Below are 21,802 nucleotides of genomic sequence, written 5' to 3'. Positions count from 1 at the left end.
CTGCAAAGTCATCACATGGTTGACTCATGTTAAGCTTGTGGTCCACTAAGACCCGTAGATCCTTTTCGCATGTACTGCTAGTAAGCCAGATGTCCCTCATCTTATATTTATGCATTTGATTCTTCCTGACTAAGTGCAGAACCTGACATTTGTCCCTATTGAAATGTATTTTATTAGTTTGTGCCCAGTTCTTCAATCTGTTGTTTTGAATCCCGATTCTTTCTTCTGTGGCATTAGCTACCCCTCCGAGTTTAGTGTCATCTGCAAATTTGATGAGCACTCCCTCAATTCCTTAGTCCATATCATTGATAAAGACGTTGTTGAACAATGACGGGCCCAGGGCAGAACCCTGTGGCACCCCACTTTTCACTTTTTCCCAGGATAGCTGATAGTCTGGCTATATAAAAAGCACCTTCCTATGTTGATCTCTTTGTTAACCACTTCCAGAAAACAACCTGGTAGGAAAACCTCTAACTTCTTCATGAGTAGCGTTTTTATTTTGCAAAAGCGGGGGAGACACAGCTCTATTAGAATAGCTCATTCAACACAGAAGAGTCTTTTCCAGGAAAAACTAAAACTCTTGGTAATTACTGTATTTTTTGAATGGCTGCCACTTTTGAGGCTAATTCCTTTAAAAAAATTATATGTATAAGGTGCAGCATGAGACTATGCATCAATCCATCAACAGTTATGGTTAAGTGCTGTTTTTTATTTCAGTCTTGCTCCTGCGTTATAATTTAGAAGTTTAACAATCAAATAGCCCATTACATCACCTTGTTATAAAATATTACATATTTCCAGAGTCTGACCTTGTGTATGTATTGAATAAATACATATTATGCTAATCTTTCTGCTTAAAAGTGGGGGTTCGGTTTGGATATTTGGAAAAAAATAATAATCACGTGACAACTGATACAGTACAGCAATTCCAGGGATCATGGCCTATAGCATGTCTTCAGTCTTTTGAGCTGCCTTCGCATTGTATGTCATAAATTCAGCGAGTGCTTCCAAGAGTTTATGAGCTGGTCATGTCTGCTTGAGCTGCCAAAGTGATTATTGTGGCGCTATCAACATTTCCAGTATAAATCAGTGTTTTCTGTAGCTAATGGCTTAGCTATACCGTGTTTCTCATATTATAAGACATGTCTTATATTTATTTTTTCCTCAAAAAAACACACTATGGCTTATTTTCAAGGGATGTCTTATTTTTTTCCTCCTCCTGCTGCTGCGGCCAGCATTGCTGCTGCGCCTATCACTATGTCTTATTTTCGGGGTATGGCTTATATTCCTTGAATGCTTAAAAATCCTGCTATGGCTTATTTTATGGGTATGTCTTAAAATATGAGAAACAGGGTAAAAAATTCAGCTCTGAGTTGAAGTGCAGTCGGCTCAGTGCTGTTGATGTTGCAACAAGTTATACTGTTCCTTTCAGAGAGTCTGCAAATGTGTTGTGGATCTTGTAGCAAATTACCCTGTTTTTAATTAGAGTGTGCTGGGTTATTTTGCTCGTTCACATAATAAAATGACTTTCTCTCTGTGTTGGAAACCTTTATAATGTACCTATCTGCTTGGAAAGCTCATAAATGCATGTGCTTGGATTCTTAGGAGCTCTGAGGTTGTGCATAATGTCTGCTCTGCTTAAAAATAAATTATTCCACAAAGTCAGTCCAGGCCAGTGCTGATGCAACAGGGCTAGTCTCTTAACCATGTGATTGAATGCTGCATTCCCTTGTCTCCGACACAAATTCCCCCTAAGCTGTGATTAAGCAGTATATCAGCACCAGCATCAACCAAAGTTTTGAGCTAGATGGATTCCTTACTTAACCAGGACTCTTAAACTAACTGGATTAAAGCCACTAGTTCAGAATCTTTGGTCAAGCAGGGGACTTGGTTGATACCAGCGTTAACCACTGTTATAGCAAACGTAACACTCCCATCTCCAGTTAAAAGATTGGCCTCATTTGTCTGTGCCAACCCTCTTCAGAAACATTCACTGTGGTTTTCTTTTAAAAATTTCAAAAGGGTGATATTAAGAGATTTATGGCTAAAACCTTTTTGTGATGCCAATGAGAACAAGCTTAGGATTTCTCAGTTTCAAAGCTTTCTCAGGCTCTTGGCAAACTCCACGCTGCAGTTGCTCCAGAAAAATCACCAGTACGCACGCAGAGAAGTACAAAGAGCCCCCTTTTTTTTGGCATGGGAGTTGTGCTCAGAGTATGATGAGTAGGCAAGAGAATTGCTTTTTTTCTTTTCTTTTGAGGGTAGCCTGCAAATGAGTCTAAATAGCATCTTCGCAGCCAAGAGAATCCCAGCCGCATGGGAGGATGTTGGTTCCTTTCGCTTTGATTCATTAGGGTTGTTTTTGGAGTAAGTATACTGTGTATTATTTTGTTTTTAATTTTAGCTTTGCTATGTGCTTTAAATCTGGTTTAAACCTCTTAGGAGAAGGCATTGGAGGTGCTGCTGCTACTTGTGGGCCAATGACCATGGCTGAGCTGGATCGACCAGTTTCTCCAACAGCGCAGGGAGATAGCAATTTGGCACTGCGCTCGGATGGCACATCCCAGGTAATGCACCTTTTGTAGGCCAGGACAGTAAACCTGCAGCTTGCACGCATCTAACACACATGGACAAAAAAAGTTAAAGGGGGCAGGTTGTGGAGTTTGAGGGGGAAATTGAGGCAATCCCACCCACCCTTGAACCTTGTATAGCTTTGACTATACATTACTTTGTCTTTATGCGCAACCCCCGGAACATAACCCCCATGTAAGTTGCAGGCTTACTGTACCTAAATATGTTGTGTGTTTGTGTGTGCATTTTTGCAAACAAAACACCTAGACTGTTTGGATTGTGTTAACGTCACCCAACGTAAGGTGGGACTGCCTTTAGTTGTTCTTTATTAGTTTTCCTATTTATTAGTTATTAGTTTTCCTTATTAGTTTTCCTTCACCGTGACATCCCAGGGGGGGTTACAGCCATTTAAAAAAGCAACGTGAAAAACAGTTAAAACAGATTGCGAACAAGAGAATACGGTGGGTCCTAAAATATATAGCTCAGGTGTCAAAGACAAGGGTAGAGAGGGAGTTCACAATTTTGGGGCTATCAGAGAGTTATATGAGTAGAAACCCAGCCAGTAATCTATCTGCTGCGTTTTAGACCAGAATGCCAACCCAGTGTGGTACAGTGGCTAGAGTGCTGGGCTGTCACCTGGGAGACCAGGGTTCAAATCCCCACTCAGGCATGAAGCATGACCTTGGTGTGACCAGCCACAGCCTCTCAGCCTGGCCTACTTCACAGGGTAGTAGTTGAGATTAAATGAGGACAACCACACCTCCCACTTTGAGCTCCTTGGAGAAGAAGGTCCCGCTAGCGAATGCTAATGTTGTAGCCTTAATTTTGTATCTTGAGCAGGTTGTGTCCCGTGCATCTCAAAATTAAGAGGAGGGCTCCCAATGATACCTAATAAATAAATAGAAAGAGAACCTCCCCACGTGATGCTGACACAAAAACCTCACACATGTGCCATGTGAAACAACCAAAGTTTACAACCCCCCTACTCTCCCTCCCAACTCTCTTCTTCCCCAGCCTTATGCTGTGTACAACTTCAAAGTCTCACATTGAATATAACTGATCTGTAGAAAAGACTGCGATCTGAAAATAGAGATGATGTATGTACTTTTGTAACCCCAAAAAATCTTTAATAAAAAGCAATTTAAAAAGTAAGAGGACACACTCCAAGTGTCCCTATTTTCCAGGGACGTCCCTGATTTAGGTTTCTGAATTGATCCCGGAATGTCCCACTTTTCCTTAGGCTGTCCCTATTTTCTTTGGAGAAATGATGGAGGATATGCCGTTATCCTAAGCCATCTGAAGGCAATCCTGTATAGGGAAGTGTTTTTTAAAAAAACATGTTTAATGCATAATTATGTTTTTATATATGTTGGAAGCTGCCCAGAGTGGCTGGGGCAACCCAGTAAGACGTTTGGGGTTATAAAAGTAGTAAAATTATCATTATGGAATGGGACGTCCCTATTTTCATCAGAGAAATGTTGGAGGGTATGGAACTGTGCCTGCCTTCTTGTTGAATTAAGTTCACAGCGTCGGTGCCTTCCTCTGTCCCAGCTAGCGCATTTGACAACCACGGACAATCACATTTAATCAGCTCAGTTTTACTTCTTGGTTGTAGTCTTATCTGAAAAGATGGACATGCATTACGATCCACACTTTTCTAAGAAAAGATAACCTTTTTTTCTTAAATGAGCTTTTTTTAAAAAACGGGGGGACAGCTGTAGCTCAGTGGTAGAGCATCTGCAATCAGAAGGTCCCTGGTTCAATCTCCAGTGGCATCTACAGGAAGGGCTGAGAAAGATTCCCTTGCTGAAATCCTGGAGGGTCGCTGCCAGTCAGTGTAGACAATACTGAGCTAGGGGGAACAATGGCCTGACTCGGTATAAGGCAGCTTCTTATGTTCCTATTAAGCCGTTTTTTGTTTGTTCTTAACATTCCAACATCTCGTTGATGGTCTAACATGACATTTAATAACTGACATACAGAAAGATCGCCAGGAGGCACAGCAGGCAGCACCCGTCAAATCCAGAATCATCTGTGTGAAACCGAAATCCCAAGTCCCAGAAGAGCCAGGTAAATTATTTCTTTTATGTTCTCTTAGACCTGATATTCTGGTCCACATTTTTTATGGTAGCAGATAGTCACTTTAAACCAGGCACCCCCAAACTCTGCCCTCCAGATGTTTTGGGACTACAATTCCCATCATCCCTGACCACTGGTCCTGTTAGCTAGGGATGATGGGAGTTGTAGTCCCAAAACATCTGGAGGGCAGAGTTTGGGGGTGCCTGCTTTAAACCAACTGGCACGGTATCCTTCTGTTCATTCCCCCCCCCTTGCTCTGCAATGCCAGTGAGCAGCACGTGGCACATATGGCAAAGTGCAGGTGCTCAAAGTAGCAACTGGGCAAAAGGATGAAGGTAATTTGGGGAGAGAGAGCAGCGAGTGCCCGGTTCGCTCTCTCTGAGCAGTGCGGTCAGGCTGTCCAAGCAACAGGGCCAAGAGAACCTTCAGTGAAGTGAAATAATAGCAATTTGTTCGGATCTGGAATTAATAAGCTATAAATCTATCTTATAATAATACTGTACTGTCTTTCATATCCATTTGTACGTTGAAATTTAGTTGAGCTTGCCAGCTTATTGGAATAGAATGTTATAGAAGCTGAGAGAAACGATAGATTGAGGCTGAATTGCAGAAATGTGCTTTGCTAAAAGCATATTGCAGGTTTCAAGGTAAACCTTTACAGTATATAGGTACTTCCTTGGGAAATCTTAGCATAGATGTGAGAAGCAGCCTCGTGTAGTGGTATTCGAAATAAAGAAAAAGGACATACCGGTAAATACTATGATTCTATGAAATCCTTTTATTTGTTTTTTTTAAAAAAAAAACAAGTTTAAATCTATTGTGTTTTATTTCATAAAATTTATATACTGCTTGATTGTGTTTTTTTTTAAGCAGTGTTATCAATTTAAAATAATGGTCTAAAACAGGCATCCCCAAACTTCGGCCCTCCAGATGTTTTGGGCTATAATTCCCATCATCCCTGACCACTTGTCCTCTTAGCTAGGAATCATGGGAGTTGTAGGCCAAAACATCTGGAGGGCCGCAGTTTGGGGATGCCTGGTCTAAAACCTAAAGAAAAAAAATCAACAATATGCTAAAGACCAGCTTAAAACATATGTCAACGATCTGTAAGTCTGGATAGGTTTATCAGTTCTTGGGCTGGGGTCTTGTTTGGGGGGCATTGTTGCTGTTCTTGATATTAGTTTTATTTTAGATCTTGTGATTTCTGTGGAAATGGTTCGCTTTAGTTGTGTATTTTTAAATATTTCATTTATTGATTATGACTACTTTTGTTATGTTGAAGTTGTGTGTCCCCCCCCTTTTTTTTTAAGTAACCTTGAGCATGGTTTGGAAAGGCAGCATATAAATATTATGTATGTATGTAAACAAAAATGTTTTCAGCATGAGCCGAAAAGAGTAAAGTGAGCAAGCCATCCTAATGTCAAAAAATCTATGCGTCTGTAAATATACGATATTTTTTAGAAGTGTGTACCTACATATATTGTGAATGTGGCTAACATGTATCTCATGTGCATTACAGAACTTTGCTTGCCAGCGGGCTGAAATTAGCTGTGGCTCCCGGTCATGTTAAGTCGGCATTACTGCTGCATCATGTATGAATGAGTCAATCTGTTAAATATGAGCCCTTGACCACAAGGTGGCAGCTTCTGTTCTTTTTTTAAGGAAGAATGCCAGGGTGGGTTTCACATAGAAACAGGGGTGGCCAACTCCCAAGTGACTGCAATCTACTTACAGAATTAAAAACTGGCAGCGATCTACCCCCATTTTAGGAAGAAAAGCCCCCATTTTGGGGGGGTTCATGTCATTGTTGAGCTTTTTTTAGGGAGGAGGAAAGCCCCATTTTTAGAAGTACAGGGCAACGTTTGTTCTTGTTGCTTAAAGATAAGATCTAATAGAGCCTAATCCAGTTAATATATATGATACTGGTCTTCCTCTTTCCAACTAGCTGAACAGTCAGCTGCTTAATATGACTTACTATGCAATCACCTGTGACGCCAATCCTAAGTGTTGGTAGTCCCCGAAACTGGAGGGAAAGGACTAGACTCAAATACCAGTATTTTCTGACCCATAGACCAGAGGCTGAGTTTGGGTGATCATTGTCTTTTCCACGCAATGCTCAGGATTTGTGTTCATTATGCAGTGGGATGTGCCCTCTTCTGGGTCACAAAAGGGGATTCGACTTATAAACGCTTCCCCATCACATCTATCTGTCTGTCTGTCTGTCTGTCTATCGGGTCGTGCAGCAATCTCACACACTGAAGACGTTGTGGTCATGGAGCCAATTAAGTATTGGAACCAGTACAGTTCCTATCAAGCAAGAAATGCATACTACTGTAGTGAATACATGGCATTGAAAACAAGTAATCTGGATCTTTTGTGTGTGCACGCAATACGCAAGAGAAACCAAAATGCTTATCGACCCTTACGCAACCAATCTAGCAAGTGCTGCAGCTTCCATGGGGAAATGGGTGGTCTGGAGAGCAATTGTGAAAGCCTCCAGGGGGGTTCGTGTTCTGTGCTCAAAACATCTTCCTTCCTTAGATTTGGAAGCTATTATGTGTCACAGAATTCATTTCCTCGGTTAATAGATTCATTACTTGGCTTTGCAAGATAGTTTGCTGTCGTCTCTTCATTAGCCAGAAATTATTCTAATGAATTACAGTACTTACTGTGGTATAGCAAATCCCTACCAGATGCGACAGCTGGAAGGGATGATGTTGGAGCCAACTGTGGAGCTCAAATCAGGACAAGAAGATGATAAGGGTGTGGGATTGTTTGGTTTGCCTTGGTTTTTGGAGTCTTTTTGCTGGTGTTCCAGAGGTGGCTTTAGGAAGTGGCATTGTAGAGCTGGCCAGAATCAGAACCTGGGACAGCTTTCAGGGACAGACTTCCATCTGAAAGGTCTGAACAATCCTGGGTTCATAGTTTAGTAATTACTCCTCCCCCTTTGAGATATCACTGGAGGGGTTCACACCAGACTACAGTCATACCTCGGTTTAAGTACGCTTCGGTTTGAGTACTTTCAGTTTAAGTACTCCGCAGACTGTCTGGAACGGATTAATCCACTTTCCATTAGTTTCAATGGGAAAGTTTGCTTCAGGTTAAGTATGCTTCAGGTTAAGTACAGACTTCCGGAACCAATTGGGTTTGTAAACCGAGGTACCACTGTACTTCTAGTAGATTTCAGAGCCATAAGACCTTCTGAGCCTAGAAAGTTGACACTAATGAGGTTTTAGGGCCAGGTCGCAACAGAGTAGAGTTGGTTACAGTACTAAGTTGCTGGTCCGTAGTTCAGAAAAAATGATTAGCTAACAAAGCACATTTTGCTACCTGGGTAGCACTAGACATATCAAGATATCCAACGCACCCTGGTCACCATTTGTTTCAGCTCCTGCCATCGGGACGGAGATATAGAACTATGCAGGCAAGAACGAGCCGTCTCAGGAACAGTTTCTTCTCTAGAGCGATTTTGGCCTTAAATGGAAAGCCTGGACTTTGAAGTCATCTTATTTTACTTGTTATTTGTATTATATTTACTGTTTTTAATTAGGTTTTGTAATTTTGGATTATGCGGAATGCTTTATCTGAGTGGATGTAGCAACCGAGTAATTTCGTTGTTCCCGCAAGGGGACAATGACAATAAAGATATCTTATCTTATAAGATTTGGTAAGCTTATAATGCCTGGTCTTCCAGTTCTGGTTTGTTGCTTGCTTGAGTAAAAACCTTTAGGAATTCGAGGCAAAGCATTGGGCTGAAACAATTATGACAGTAGGTCTTAACTGCAGAATTTTGTATCTCTATCTCTTCTGTAAAGGCCAGAAATGCTTCTGTAACCTTGAGTCTGGATTACTGTAATGCACCCTATGTGGGGATGCCCTTGGGCCTGGCTTGGAAGCTTCAGCTGGAGCAGAATGCAGCAGTCAGACTGCTGATGGTGACACATGGCCAACAATATATGACACCCTTCTTAGAACATCTGCACGGGCTGCCCATTTACTGCCAACCAGGATGAAGGTCCTTGCCAATTTACAAAGCCCTGAACAATGTAGGTCCAGCAATACCTTGGGGACTGGCTGAACTCTGATCCCACAGCAAAACTGAAAGCAACACAATTGCCAGAAACAGTTACAGTATAGAAAACTATGGAATAATGCAAAACATCAGAACTATCAAACTGAAGTCTCTGAAAGTCCTTGAATAAGTCACGGTGCCAGACTTTTACCCGACGGCAAATGTCCAATTCTGATGTCCAACTCTGAACTATGCTGAACAGTGTCCATACATGAGAATGAAAAATACTGTAGTCACTGTACAGTGACTACATAATCGCATGAGCACTGTTCCAGGGTATTTTTCATTCTCATGTATATTATATCAATTCGAAAAAAGATTGGTTAATGAAGAAATTACAGATATTTCTACTTACGAGTGTTTGTTGAACTAATTGGCTGATGAACTGAATGAAACAGTAGTTCCTATCCGGAAACACTGTTCAGCAGAGTTCAGAGTTGGATATCAGAATTGGACATTTGCCGATTATACAAAGCTTTACAAGCTTGATCTCTGCCGGGTAAAGTCTGGGACCGTGACTTATTCAAGGACTTTCAGAGACTTCAGTTTGGTAGTTTTGAATGTTTTGCATTATTCCATAAAATTTTCTATACTGTAATTGTTTCTAGCCATCGTGTTGCTTTTGATTTTGCCGAGTCATATTTTTCAACACAGGGGTTTGTTAGTTAAACTCTGATCCCATCTCAGTCACTGAGCAGGGCCGTCTTAAGCATACCTGGCGCCATGGTGCGACGGATCCCTCCGCCGCCCCCGCCCCGTTTCCCAGTGGGGCGGGCGGGTGCAGAGCGGCTGCCGCCTGGAGGGCCGGAGCCCTGCACAACCCAGCCTGGCTGTAGGGCCAGCCCTGGGCGACGCCCCTGCGCGTGGCGGACCCAGGCCCGCGCGCCTCCGGAGAGCGGCCTCAAGCCGCTGAACAGCTGAGAGGCGCGCCTGGTGGCCTGGCGCCCTGCGCCACTGGACCCGGGCCTAGAGATGGCCCTGTCACTGAGATCACCTGCAGGAGTGTTGGTGGTGACAACATCCCACAGTTGACAAGGAGCAGTTGAGCTCAGCACGAAGGAGAACAAAATAGTGTCATCGGCCCAGTTTTATATAATCCTCTACTAATAGAGATTGAGCGGGCACCTTCTGTTTGCACCTCTAAAGGCCTGCTGAAAAGTTTTGTATTCCACCAGGCTTCACATAGGCAATTAAAATCACACTTTTCAGTAATAATGAATTGCTGATCTCTGGTTTTAAATTGCTATGCGGCATTAGTATATAAAAATATTACTGTCAACCACTTTGGTATTTTTTGTGATATAGCAGTATATCGATATTTTTTCTAAGGAAGTAACATAAAGTAAATGACAGGTAATGTGGAGCCTGGTGAGGCCTTTCAATATAAAGGGGGAAAGAGGAGGAGAGGTGCCGCCACCTGCTGCGATAGAAATCAACATTAATATTTTCTTCTTCTTGGTGCTGCCTTGGACTCCTATGCTACTAGTGAAACTTCATCCTGTAGGGCCTTTGCTTTGTCATCTGTGCCAAATACGCTTTTAAAACAATTGTTATTCTCTCCTCCTTTCCCCTCTGAAAGGCTTCTTGCCAGAAACAAATCTTTCTCACAGTCCCTCGCAGGGCCCGGGCACTTACTCTAGGATATAGCTGGAACAGCTTTGAGCGCCCTACATTGTGCACTTCATGAAACTAGTAATTGCCACCGCCGTCATTGAGAAAAGCGAAACGGCAAGATGGGCAAGGATCCCGCTGGCACCAGCCTTGAGTGGCCCTGAATAAAAGCAGATGAGGGAGATGCTAGGCTGGCGAGGCTGACCTGCTTTCACCCCATCAGGCATACGTCCCTTTACATAAACAGGGAACCGAAAAGCAGAATGAATGGACATTTAAATTAAGGGGCATGCTGAGATGCTAATGACTGTATTAGCGCAGGAGCCGTTTAGTTACGCAAATTAGGGCCTCGGCAGCATGGTGCCTGTCACTTCCGAGTTGCACCAAGCAGAAAATATAAAGCTGTCCTTAACTGCCCCCCTGGCCTATACAATGCAGAAAGCTGGGGGTCTAAATCAGAGGCTGAAAAAGGTTGAGCAGGTTATAGCTGGTGCTGCATGCGTCTGTATGTACGGAATTTCAGTTGTTTCGTTTCTGGGAGTAATTTTTGAGACGGTGCGACGGGAATTCGTGATAAAAATTATGTAGAGACAGAGGGACATGGCTGGGGGGGTGGAGAGGCTGTTGGCCTCTGCCACAAAACAATCCACCTGCAAGGGTCGGTGATGAATGTGGCTGAGGAGGTGATGGAGGCTGGGGGACCACATTTTAGGTTCCCCACCTTAGCACTACCGTAATTGGACCCAATCCCAGGGTTCTAAGGGGAGGAAAATGTCACAGGGAGTCATGCCTAGCACTCTGGTGCACAACCCAGGCAGGTTCAGAGCTAATGGCAACCATAGCTTAAGGGATCCCGCTGATTTCAATGAGAACTGGGTGCAGTGAACTTCCTCTGACCCCTGAACTTACTGTAACTTATCTCCTGGTTCTCATGTCTAGGATTGCAGCAGAGGGGTGTTCCGGTACTATATATTTAATTCCAACCATGTTGGCTAGTTGCTTGTGTGACACTCCACCGTTGCCAGGCTGCGCGCATGTGTTGTTCTGTACATAATCTGACATCAAATAGGTTTACATTAGTTCAATGAAACACAGCACTTAACTCAGAAAAGCCATTTAAGATTTTAAGTAAAAGCCAGGCCTATTTGGGTAGCTCCCTAATTGCCAGTGTTTCAGGGTGCTGCGTGTCCCACCCCCTCTCCCTCTCCCTCTCTTAAGAGCATAATTCTAGTTCTTCAAGTGATTGCCGTGCTTAGTTGGCAGGCCTTAATGAAGGTTTCTTTTAGCAGATTGCAGTCGCGAATTATTATTTTTATGGGGGTGAAATTGTAAATAGGGAATATTTAATACTATTCCCCGTTGCTTGAGCACAATGATATACTATTTAGAAAACATGCTTCTTATTCCCTTTGTTGTGCTCCACACATGTACGTGGCTGCCTGGCTTTTGAATTTATTTATTTATCACATTTATAGACCATCTTTATCTTGCAAGGATCTCAAGGTGGTTGATGTGCCCCCCCCCCATTTCATCCTCACAACAACAACAACCCTGTGAGGGTGGTTAGGCCTAAGAAATGATGACTGTCTCCAAGGTCACCTGGCGAGCTTCATGGCTGAGTGAGGATTCGAACCCTGCTGCCCCAGGTCCTAGTCCAACGCTCTTAACCACTAAACCACCATTGGCTCTCTGGTTCAGGTGTTGACTCTCTACGTAGTTCTCTGCTTGTCGTAAGGGCAAAAGCTTCTGAGCTCCTCCTCCCGGCTGCGCAGGAGGAGAAAAGGGAACAGAGAAGCACACAGTGTTGGGCTTGCTGTGGCTCATGCATGTTGCGCTAAGCCAGGTGCAGGGTGCTGCTCAGATGTTGCTGAATCCCCATAATCCCGGCGGATAGCCATGCTTGCTGGGATTGAAGAGAATTATAGGTCAGCCACATCCGGAGGACCAAAGGTTCCCCACCCTTGGACTAGATCGCAGTTTAGTGTGACATGCTAATCCTGTGATGATAATTTGAAAAGGTAAGAACCAGAGAGATAGGACAGGCAAATGTGGGGCATTCAAAAAAAGTATACTGCCCTTCATCCATAGAACTCAGGGCGGTTCACAGCATGAAAATACAAGATAAAAACACAAAATGCATAATAAAAACAAGAACAAAAATAAAGCAATAATTCCCCCCCCTCCCACAAACGCATTTAAAAGGGTACTGGATGTTAATCAGCCAAAGGGAAGGGACCATTAAAGGTGTTCCGAGGGCCTGAAAAGTTTGCATAGTCTTTCTGGCATAGGGAGTGAACCCTGGTGTCTGTGATATCTTCTGCATGGTCCCCAGTTGGATGGTCAGTAATGATTAAGAAGACTCCCTGAAATCTTCCCTTGCCTCCATACTGCCGATCAGTAGACACAAGGGTGTCTGCTGTGGTTAGCACTTTCAGTTGATGCAGGGGCCACAGTGAGGTCCAACAGACTTGGCTATGCACTGTGTGTGCACCTGCTAAAAAACAGGTCCCAGAATCCTCTGGACCACACGGGTTTGTCGTGGCACACACCTGCAAGAGTTCCTCAGTAGGTAAGTTGGAGTGAACAGGATTTCCTGAAAGAGGGAATCCTTCCACCACAACAAAGGCCACTTAGATAAAAATGGGTTCACCAATGTTGTCGCTATGTGGATAACTCATTTTTTCTGACTGTCAAAGCAGTGAGATGGCCACACCTTCTGGGAAGTGTTCGAGGAAAAGAAGGTCCGCCTTATTTGGAAATTTCCAAGAGGAAATTCCAAGTAAAATAAATATATACTTTACAGTTTTCTTAGGGTGCCTTAAGGCAGAAGCAGAATGAGCAACACACACACTCTCGAAGCACTTTGGAGGAAAGGGGGATCGGGAGGCTAATCTGGACTGAAATTAATGAATGTAAGAATTAGAAATAAAAACTCCTCAGCCTAAACAAAAGAGGAGCAATTTCCCCTCTTAACCAGAGCCACACAACCGTTTCTTGTTTGCTTCCACTCCGTTTGACTGTTGTTGTGTTCTGCTAACTCTCTTGGGCAGTAGCTTGACTTTTGTTGAATGAACCGATTGTTTTCCTTTTGTGTTGCCCGTCAAGCGAGCCCCCATCTGGTTTGCATCAGACTGTTTTCACAGCCAACAACTGCTGCCTTTTCTATATCCTGACACTTAAGGGCCCCCACGCTATCAAAGCATTGCTGTGAGAGCCTGTCTGGCTGGACCCATGCAGCTGTGCCCTGGCAGCTTGAAGCTATTAGCCAAATAATGGCAACTTAGAACTTGAACCGGCTCTTATTCCCATTGGTGGGGTGTGTGTGTGTGTGTACACAGAACAGAATACCGTACTGCTGAACCCCACAATGCAACAGTAGGAGCCCCCAGTTCCATCTCTTCTTTCTAAAACTTTCTAGGGTTGTGTTTTTGTTTTTTAATTTGCAAGCATCTGAGAGAACTGCTGTTTCTAAAACACACCAAACACATTAACCAGAGGCACCTCCTTTAATGTTGCATAGAACTGCTTCCTGTGGCATTGTTCAAGATAATAGTTGGCGTGCAACAACACAAGGAGGATTTGCTTGTTCAAAATGTGATTTCTTTATCTTTTGGGATTGCCAATGGACACAAGGTTGCTTTTGCCTTTTTTGCATGAGGATTTTTTCTTCTTCTTCTAATGTGCAGCACAATTGGGACCCCTGGCGGCCCCTACTTCCAGTTTGTAAAAGGGCTATCTGGTCCTCAAGGTTCATGGGCCTTCTCTGAGTGGCTAGGCCAGGCATCCCCAAACTTCGGCCCTCCAGATGTTTTGGACTACAATCCCCATCATCCCTGACCACTGGTCCTCTTAGCTAGGGATCATGGGAGTTGTAGGCCAAAAGATCCGGAGGGCCGCAGTTTGGGGATGCCTGGGCTAGGCTGTGCCTATTAAAGCCCTGGAAATCACAGCTGGCCTTATTGCAGCTTCCTGATCCCTTCGGTCTATGATATGACATTCCTCTTTTCCCCAGGGCATCATCTACATGTAAAAAAGTAGGTATTGCCACTGGCAATTATTCAGATATTATTACAAAGTCAAATGTGCTTTCTAGTGAGCAGTTTTTTGGAAAACTCAGCAATGGCCAGAGGATTGGAGAAGATCAGTCTACATCCCAATTCCAAAGAAGGGCAGTGCCAAAGAATGCTCCAACTACCGCACAATTGCGCTCATTTCACACGCTAGCAAGGTTATGCTTAAAATTCTACAAGGCAGGCTTAGGCAGTATGTGGACCGAGAACTCCCAGAAGTGCAAGCTGGATTTCGAAAGGGCAGAGGAACCAGAGACCAAATAGCAAACATGCGCTGGATTATGGAGAAAGCTAGAGAGTTCCAGAAAAACGTCTACTTCTGCTTCATTGACTATGCAAAAGCCTTTGACTGTGTCGACCACAGCAAACTATGGCAAGTTCTTAAAGAAATGGGAGTGCCTGATAACCTCATCTGTCTCCTGAGAAATCTCTATGTGGGACAAGAAGCTACAGTTAGAACTGGATATGGAACAACTGAGTGGTTCAAAATTGGGAAAGGAGTACGACAAGGTTGTATATTGTCTCCCTGCTTATTTAACTTATATGCAGAATTCATCATGCGAAAGGCTGGAGTACATGAATCCCAAGCCGGAATTAAGATTGCCGGAAGAAATATCAACAACCTCAGATATGCAGATGACACAACCTTGATGGCAGAAAGCGAGGAGGAATTAAAGAACCTTTTAATGAGGGTGAAAGAGGAGAGCGCAAAATATGGTCTGAAGCTCAACATCAAAAAAACCAAGATCATGGCCACTGGTCCCATCACCTCCTGGCAAATAGAAGGGGAAGAAATGGAGGCAGTGAGAGATTTTACTTTCTTGGGCTCCTTGATCACTGCAGATGGTGACAGCAGTCACGAAATTAAAAGACGCCTGCTTCTTGGGAGAAAAGCAATGACAAACCTAGACAGCATCTTAAAAAGCAGAGACATCACCTTGCCGACAAAGGTCCGTATAGTTAAAGCTATGGTTTTCCCAGTAGTGATGTATGGAAGTGAGAGCTGGACCATAAATAAGGCTGATCGCCGAAGAATTGATGCTTTTGAATTATGGTGCTGGAGGAGACTCTTGAGAGTCCCATGGACTGCAAGAAGATCAAACCGATCCATTCTTAAGGAAATCAGCCCTGAGTGCTCCCTGGAAGGACAGATCGTGAAGCTGAGACTCCAATACTTTGGCCACCTCATGAGAAGAGAAGAATCCTTGGAAAAGACCCTGATGTTTGGAAAGATTGAGGGCACTAGGAGAAGGGGACGACAGAGGACGAGATGGTTGGACAGTGTTCTCGAAGCTACGAACATGAGTTTGACCAAATTGCGGGAGGCAGTGCAAGACAGGAGTGCCTGGCGTGCTACGGTCCATGGGGTCACGAAGAGTCGGACACGACTAAACGACTAAACAACAACAACAGTGAGCAGTGATTATTTACTGCTACTCCTACTGTACTTTTTAACACAGAGGAGATGTGCCTTATGTATATGGGCGGGTTGGTGAGTGTATTATAATTGCACATGTGTGTGCTCGCTGTAGAGACAGATTGAGAAAGCAAAGGCTCTGACATTGCTCTTGAGAGAGAGTGTATGTGCGCGCGCATGGCGATGCGATCTCTGTCTCTCTCTCACACACACACATTTTCTTGCACAGCTTTGAGGAATGCTAGAAGAGCAGCGTGAGGCCACAACGCTACAGCTGCCAGCACGCCATCTGATGTGAAAATGGAAAGGGGGGGGCCTGTTTCCTCAACGCTGCATTAATTTTGTTTGCTCCTGGCACCCGTTGCGTGTAGGATTCTTATCGCTGTCACTTTCAGAAACAGATCTGATTGTCTAAAATAGCTTCTCTCTTGCTGGCTTCCTCTGCTCCAGTATCACGCAAAGCTTGCAAGTAAATCCGTCTGTTGATGCTCGCAAGCAGGGCCAGCCAAGCAGCCCCAGTCCCCAAGAGCCCCAGTTGTTTCCCTCCTAAATGTGGTTTTTCCCCAGCCAATGTGCACATCCTTTTAAGCTTATCCTCACATATCTAGAAACACTTTAATTTAAAAAAAAAAAAAATCAGCTGGAACCAAACTGGAATGTTAAAAGGCTTGTGTTGTAAGTTGTTCTAAGTTTCTGTAAGAAAAGTGACATATAAGTTTAATAAATAACAATAATTACTCAGGTTATTCTTATGTTGTGTACCTCTGCCATCTGGCACACTTGGCCCCAACAGGACCCTTGAAATTCAGGTGATTACTGCCTTGCTGCTAGGATACTTTTTTAACTATGGACAAATTCTTCTAGTAGCTCAAATGGCAATAAAGACATCTGATCTGTTGGCCTTGCCAGAGCTCTGGAGAGAGGAAACAGTATTGTGCTGGGCCATCAACATGCTTTACGGTTTATGAGACCACTTGGCCCCAAAGCCTCTGTGGAACAGCAGGAATGTGTACTGCTGTTCTTTGGCTTCTGCTAGGGAATGTGTTTGCAGATGGGAAGCACAGCACTGCCCAGAGCCATTGCCTACATTGTGTATTTTGGGTTTACATTCAGCTGTCCTCTACTTGGGCATCTACACCGGCTGACAGTCTGTTTCTCAGTGCAATTAATGTCATGGACTGGTTGGACACAGAGGAATGGTGGGAGGAACCAGCTGGCGAACCACCAAGGGAAGAAGGCTCAGAACCCAGGGATTGGTGGTGGGACAGCAAGTGGATAGAGAGAGAAGATCGGGGGGGGGAGGTGTTGGAATCTGAAGAGGTAACAGAGCTTAGTGAGCGGGGGCAGTCTGTGGCAGAGAGAAGTCCAGAAGCAGGAGAGGAGGGAGTCCAAGAGGCAGAAATGGCTGGTGAAGAGTCATGGGTGTCTCCCCCTCCTACTGTGACAAAGCTCCCTTTCCCCTGTCTCCCAGAATCAGAAGAGGCATGAAGAGGGCGGAGGAGAAGTTAGTGTCAAGCAGGCGCAGTCTGAGATTGCTTGGGAAAGAAAACCTTTAAAAAGAAAACACTCCTAAATGACTTAGGACATTTCAGCAAATGTGGAATGTGTTTCCCAGGAAGGTTCACCTGCCCATAGCCTTTGATATCTTTCCAGTACTGGGTCAAATCCCATCAAATGCAGGACTGTGAGAGTACCAGCTAAGCTGGTTTTTGTTCTGTTTTTCTTGTTTTCTAATGTGTGTTTCCCTGTACACTCTGTAGTATTGCATTATTTTATTTTGTTTTTAACTTGCTGGCTCGGTGTTAATATTTTGTAAGCCCTGGCTTTAGGGTGGCTTATACATTTATAAAACAGATAGAACAAAACAGTAATTCGAGGGATGCTCTTAATCTGCGTATTAGCTCAGTGCAGATATTAGGGTGTGTGAGCAAGAATGAAGCAGACTTAATGCTTAACTTGGCTGCACTTCTTCCAGTCCCAGAAGTTTCTGTTAAAAATCTGGGCCACTTTCCTAGTGAGCCTGGGTTGGGCTGCAGATGAAAGAGATGAGATTAAAGCGAAAACACTTTCCCTTGTTTGCATAGTTTTGACCCAAGCCCAGGCAATAAGTGATAGCAACAGTGCTATCTCCTTTCACTAAAATAAAAACAGTTTATCCCAGTGTAATCATCTGCTTATGTTTCGGCTTCTTCCCCTCTTCATAGCCTTCCCTTATATAGCATTTTTGTATAAAACGTTAAGTTGAATATAAGCTACAAATATTTGTAACAAAAGATTAAAGCTTCATATCTAAAGCCAGGGGAGGCGTGTGAGAAATGCAGAATAAACAATAACTGAACATGGATTCTCCCAGAACCTGGGGGGGGGGTCAGTGTTTCTCCTTCCCACCCACCCCCAACAAGAAAATCTGGATGGGGAAACAATGCAAACACATCACTATTTTCATTTTTAAAAGCAAACAGAAAGGAAGCATCTTTGGAAAGTGTTCTGAAAGAAGACATTGAAGTCATTTTTGTCGTCTCCATTAACTTGTGCTTAGCAGTGAAGCGACGTTGGCAGCGGCTTTCAGATTGTAAAGACAACCCCCCCCCCACACACACTTATGCAGGGGTTACGTTCCGAGGCACTGCCTGCATCAGTGGAAAGCCTGCAAACACCCTCTCAACCTCTGGAAACCCTTGAAAAACCCTTAAAAAAACCAGCAGCATTTACCAGACGCCAAACTCCACCGCAATCGCTCCCTCCAAACCCCCTTGCTCAAACACCAACTCTCCACTGAGCCACAGCGGTCGGTGCAAGGGCTCCTGAGATTGCACTCGCAAAGGCTTGTGGGGTTGCTAGGTGCTGTTTTTGTGCCTGGACTCTTTTAGGGTTATTTTTTGCCATTTTTAAAGTACTTCCAGGATCGACATGATGCACATCATTTGGTTATGGCCTGTATTTGAAAAGGACTCAGAGATCCATGGTAGCTCTCAAGACTTCCTCAGTGAACCTGAAGGCAAATTTGTCCACCACTGCTGATCTTCTGTTTTGTTTTGTTTAGTTTAGTTTATTGTTACGGTACTCGACCAGTTTTGGAGCTTTCTCTCGGGTCATGGAGTGAGACTACAACCCAACAAGTCTGTCCAGAACAGGTGCCCCATGGTTATCAAGCAGAGATCCTTCAGCCAGCTAGTCAATATGGGAAGGCACTGCAGTAGGAAAACAGGTTAATTTTGACTGATTTGATTTGTTATATTTCTGTGCCGCTTTTCATTCAAATGAATCCCAAAGCGGCTTACAAAAATATCAAGAACATGATTGCAGCAGAAATCATACAGGGGCAATGAACAAATCATCAGTAAAACAATCCATAAAACACCATCAACAAAACAACTAAAAAATAAGCTGAACGGAACTATTACAACAAAAGCCATTACTGGTTTTCCCAGTAGTGATGTATGGAAGTGAGAGCTGGACCATAAAGAAGGCTGATCGCCGAAGAATTGATGCTTTTGAATTATGGTGCTGGAGGAGACTCTTGAGAGTCCCATGGACTGCAAGAAGATCAAACCTCTCCATTCTGAAGGAAATCAGCCCTGAGTGCTCCCTGGAAGGACAGATCCTGAAGCTGAGGCTCCAATACTTTGGCCACCTCATGAGAAGAGAAGAATCCTTGGAAAAGACCCTGATGTTGGGAAAGATTGAGGGCACTAGGAGAAGGGGACGACAGAGGACGAGATGGTTGGACAGTGTTCTCAAAGCTACGAACATGAGTTTGACCAAACTGCGGGAGGCAGTGCAAGACAGGAGTGCCTGGCGTGCTATGGTCCATGGGGTCACGAAGAGTCGGACATGACTAAACGACTAAACAACAAATGGTTAACAAATCAATGCCATGTTTTATCATCTATAAAACAGTAGCAAGAACGTTAACAAAATAGCAACCAAAAAATAAACCCAACCCAACCAAGTTCATGCACACACTGCCTGCCCCGTCCCATGACTCATAATCTTTCACTCTGTTCAGTTCATTAAGAGACATCTCCACGATGCCAGTGGCAGGAATTCCATTTGGAAGGTTCCTTGGGCTGGAGATGGGGCAGCACAGGTGAGCCCAACCACCCCACGATGATAGTCAAAGTCTCTATCCCTTCACTGTTCTTCTGGAAACAGCTCCCTTATGATTTTAACAGCTCCATGGGTTCACTCTCTAGGTCTTAAAAACTCTGGATTCTGCAGAGCTCTAGATTCTGGGGTTTTTAAAAAAACCGGGGTGGGGGAAATGACAGCAGCCAGCTTTTTGCTGCTTCTGTGTACTGTAAGAATCAGGTCTATATTCCTACCCTCTGCCTCCTGTTCCTTTGGAACTATTTAATCTGTACAAAGGCCCATCCCTCTCAGCCCAATTCTGTTTGTAGGAAATCTCCTCCTCCTCCTCTGCAGCACGGTGTGGCATGATCCGTGAAGGAGAATGGGAAACCTTTTGCTTATTGACGAATCTCTCTCTCCAGTACCGTCCCAGATGCTTGCAAGTAATTTTGGAAGTGCTGGCACTCAGCCCAGTAGACTGCCTCTCCACAGACTGCTGCAAAAGCAGCTGAGGTGCAGACCTTTTCACACCATTAAACTCTTCACATTATCATAAACGTGTCTTGGTCTTCTAAATTCTGCCGTGGTTTTAGAGAACCATCTTGTACCCACTCTGGGAGAACTGGAGTCACTGGTCCAGTGGCCTTCAAGGGAGAGTGCAGTGTTGGACACGGGGATAATTAGCAACCAAAAACACAGGCCATAGTCATCAAGCAAAAATGAGTAATGAAAAAGTATCTCCTGCGGCAAACATGGTTTGGTCTGGCAGGAATATGTGAGTTAATTCCAAGAAGCTGTGTGCTGCATTGGTTAGAGTGTTCAACTATGCCGGGGGGGGGGACTTTTTTCAGCCCCTTCCCGAGAGCCAGTGTGGCAACTCCACATGCAGCTGCTGGGTGACCTTGGGCTAGTCACACTTCTCTGAAGTCTCTCAGCTTCACTCACCTCACAGAGTGTTTGTTGTGGGGGAGGAAGGGAAAGGAGAATGTTAGCCGCTTTGAGACTCCTTTGGGTAGTGATAAAGCGGGATATCAAATCCAAACTACTACTACTACTCCTCTTCTTCTTCTTCTTCTTCTTCTTCTTCTTCTTCTTCTTCTTCTTCTTCTTCTTCTTCTTCTTCTTCTTCTTCTTCTTTTTTATTTGTCCCGTTACATCCTTTGCTGCTCCAGTTCAACCACCAACCAGAGATTTTTTCTCCCTTGCCACCCCTTATGATTCGAACTGCCTTAAGGTAAAAAGGTTTAACCTTGTAGGTTAAACTGTACCATACTTAATAAAAAAATAAGACATCCCCTGAAAATAAGCCATTGTGTGTGTGTTTTTTTAGGAAAAATAAAAGACAGTGTCTTATTTTCAGAGAAACACGGTAGACAGTTTGAACTTTGGAGTTGCCTATATTCCCCATGCATTTGGTGTGTGTGTGTGTGTGTGTGTGTGTTGAACTGGGATGCTTGAAGCAATTACAAGATCATGCAGCAGTAATTTAAACTAGAAGCCAAGCTGCTTTTCATGAATACAAACTCCTATTGCAAATGTGGAATTACCAGTCATGGTGTTGGTTCAGATCTATATTTCTTGGACCCCACACGTTTCTAACCCATGTGCTGATTCTCCATCTCTCAGAGGAAGCACTCCTATTTGCTTCTTACTTTACCTTGCTCATTTTGCCCATAAAACTACTACCATAGCAGCCTTCAGAAACCTGGAAGATAAGGCTTTCCATGACTAATAACCCGGGAACTGCAGTGGGGAAGGAAAGGGCTCTTGTGCTTAGATCGTACTTTGGGTTCCCATAGACATCTGGTTTGCCTCTATGAGAACAGTAAGCTGGACTGCATGGGCCATGGGCCTGACCCAGTGGTTCTTATGCACTGACTCCAGATGAGAAAGGTAAAGGACCCCTGGACA

The 21,802-nt window shown here is 44.0% G+C and overlaps 1 protein-coding gene across 5 annotated transcripts in view; it reads left to right on the top strand.

The window, feature by feature from the left end:
* KIAA0586 (KIAA0586 ortholog) overlaps window positions 1-21,802 on the top strand; it is a 71,833-nt gene that overhangs the window by 44,869 nt on the left and 5,162 nt on the right. For all 5 annotated transcript variants that reach the window (XM_088674218.1, XM_088674203.1, XM_088674221.1 and 2 more), the window contains exons 31-32: window positions 2,443-2,567; window positions 4,554-4,641. In XM_088674218.1, the coding sequence (XP_088530344.1) occupies window positions 2,443-2,567; window positions 4,554-4,641 (213 nt within the window). The remainder of the gene's footprint in view (window positions 1-2,442; window positions 2,568-4,553; window positions 4,642-21,802) is intronic.

Source organism: Zootoca vivipara, chromosome 1, assembly GCF_965207765.1.
Source record: "Zootoca vivipara chromosome 1, rZooViv2.hap1.1, whole genome shotgun sequence".
In the NCBI taxonomy this organism is placed as follows: Eukaryota; Metazoa; Chordata; class Lepidosauria; order Squamata; family Lacertidae; genus Zootoca; species Zootoca vivipara.
This window is presented reverse-complemented; position numbering and strand designations above follow the sequence as displayed.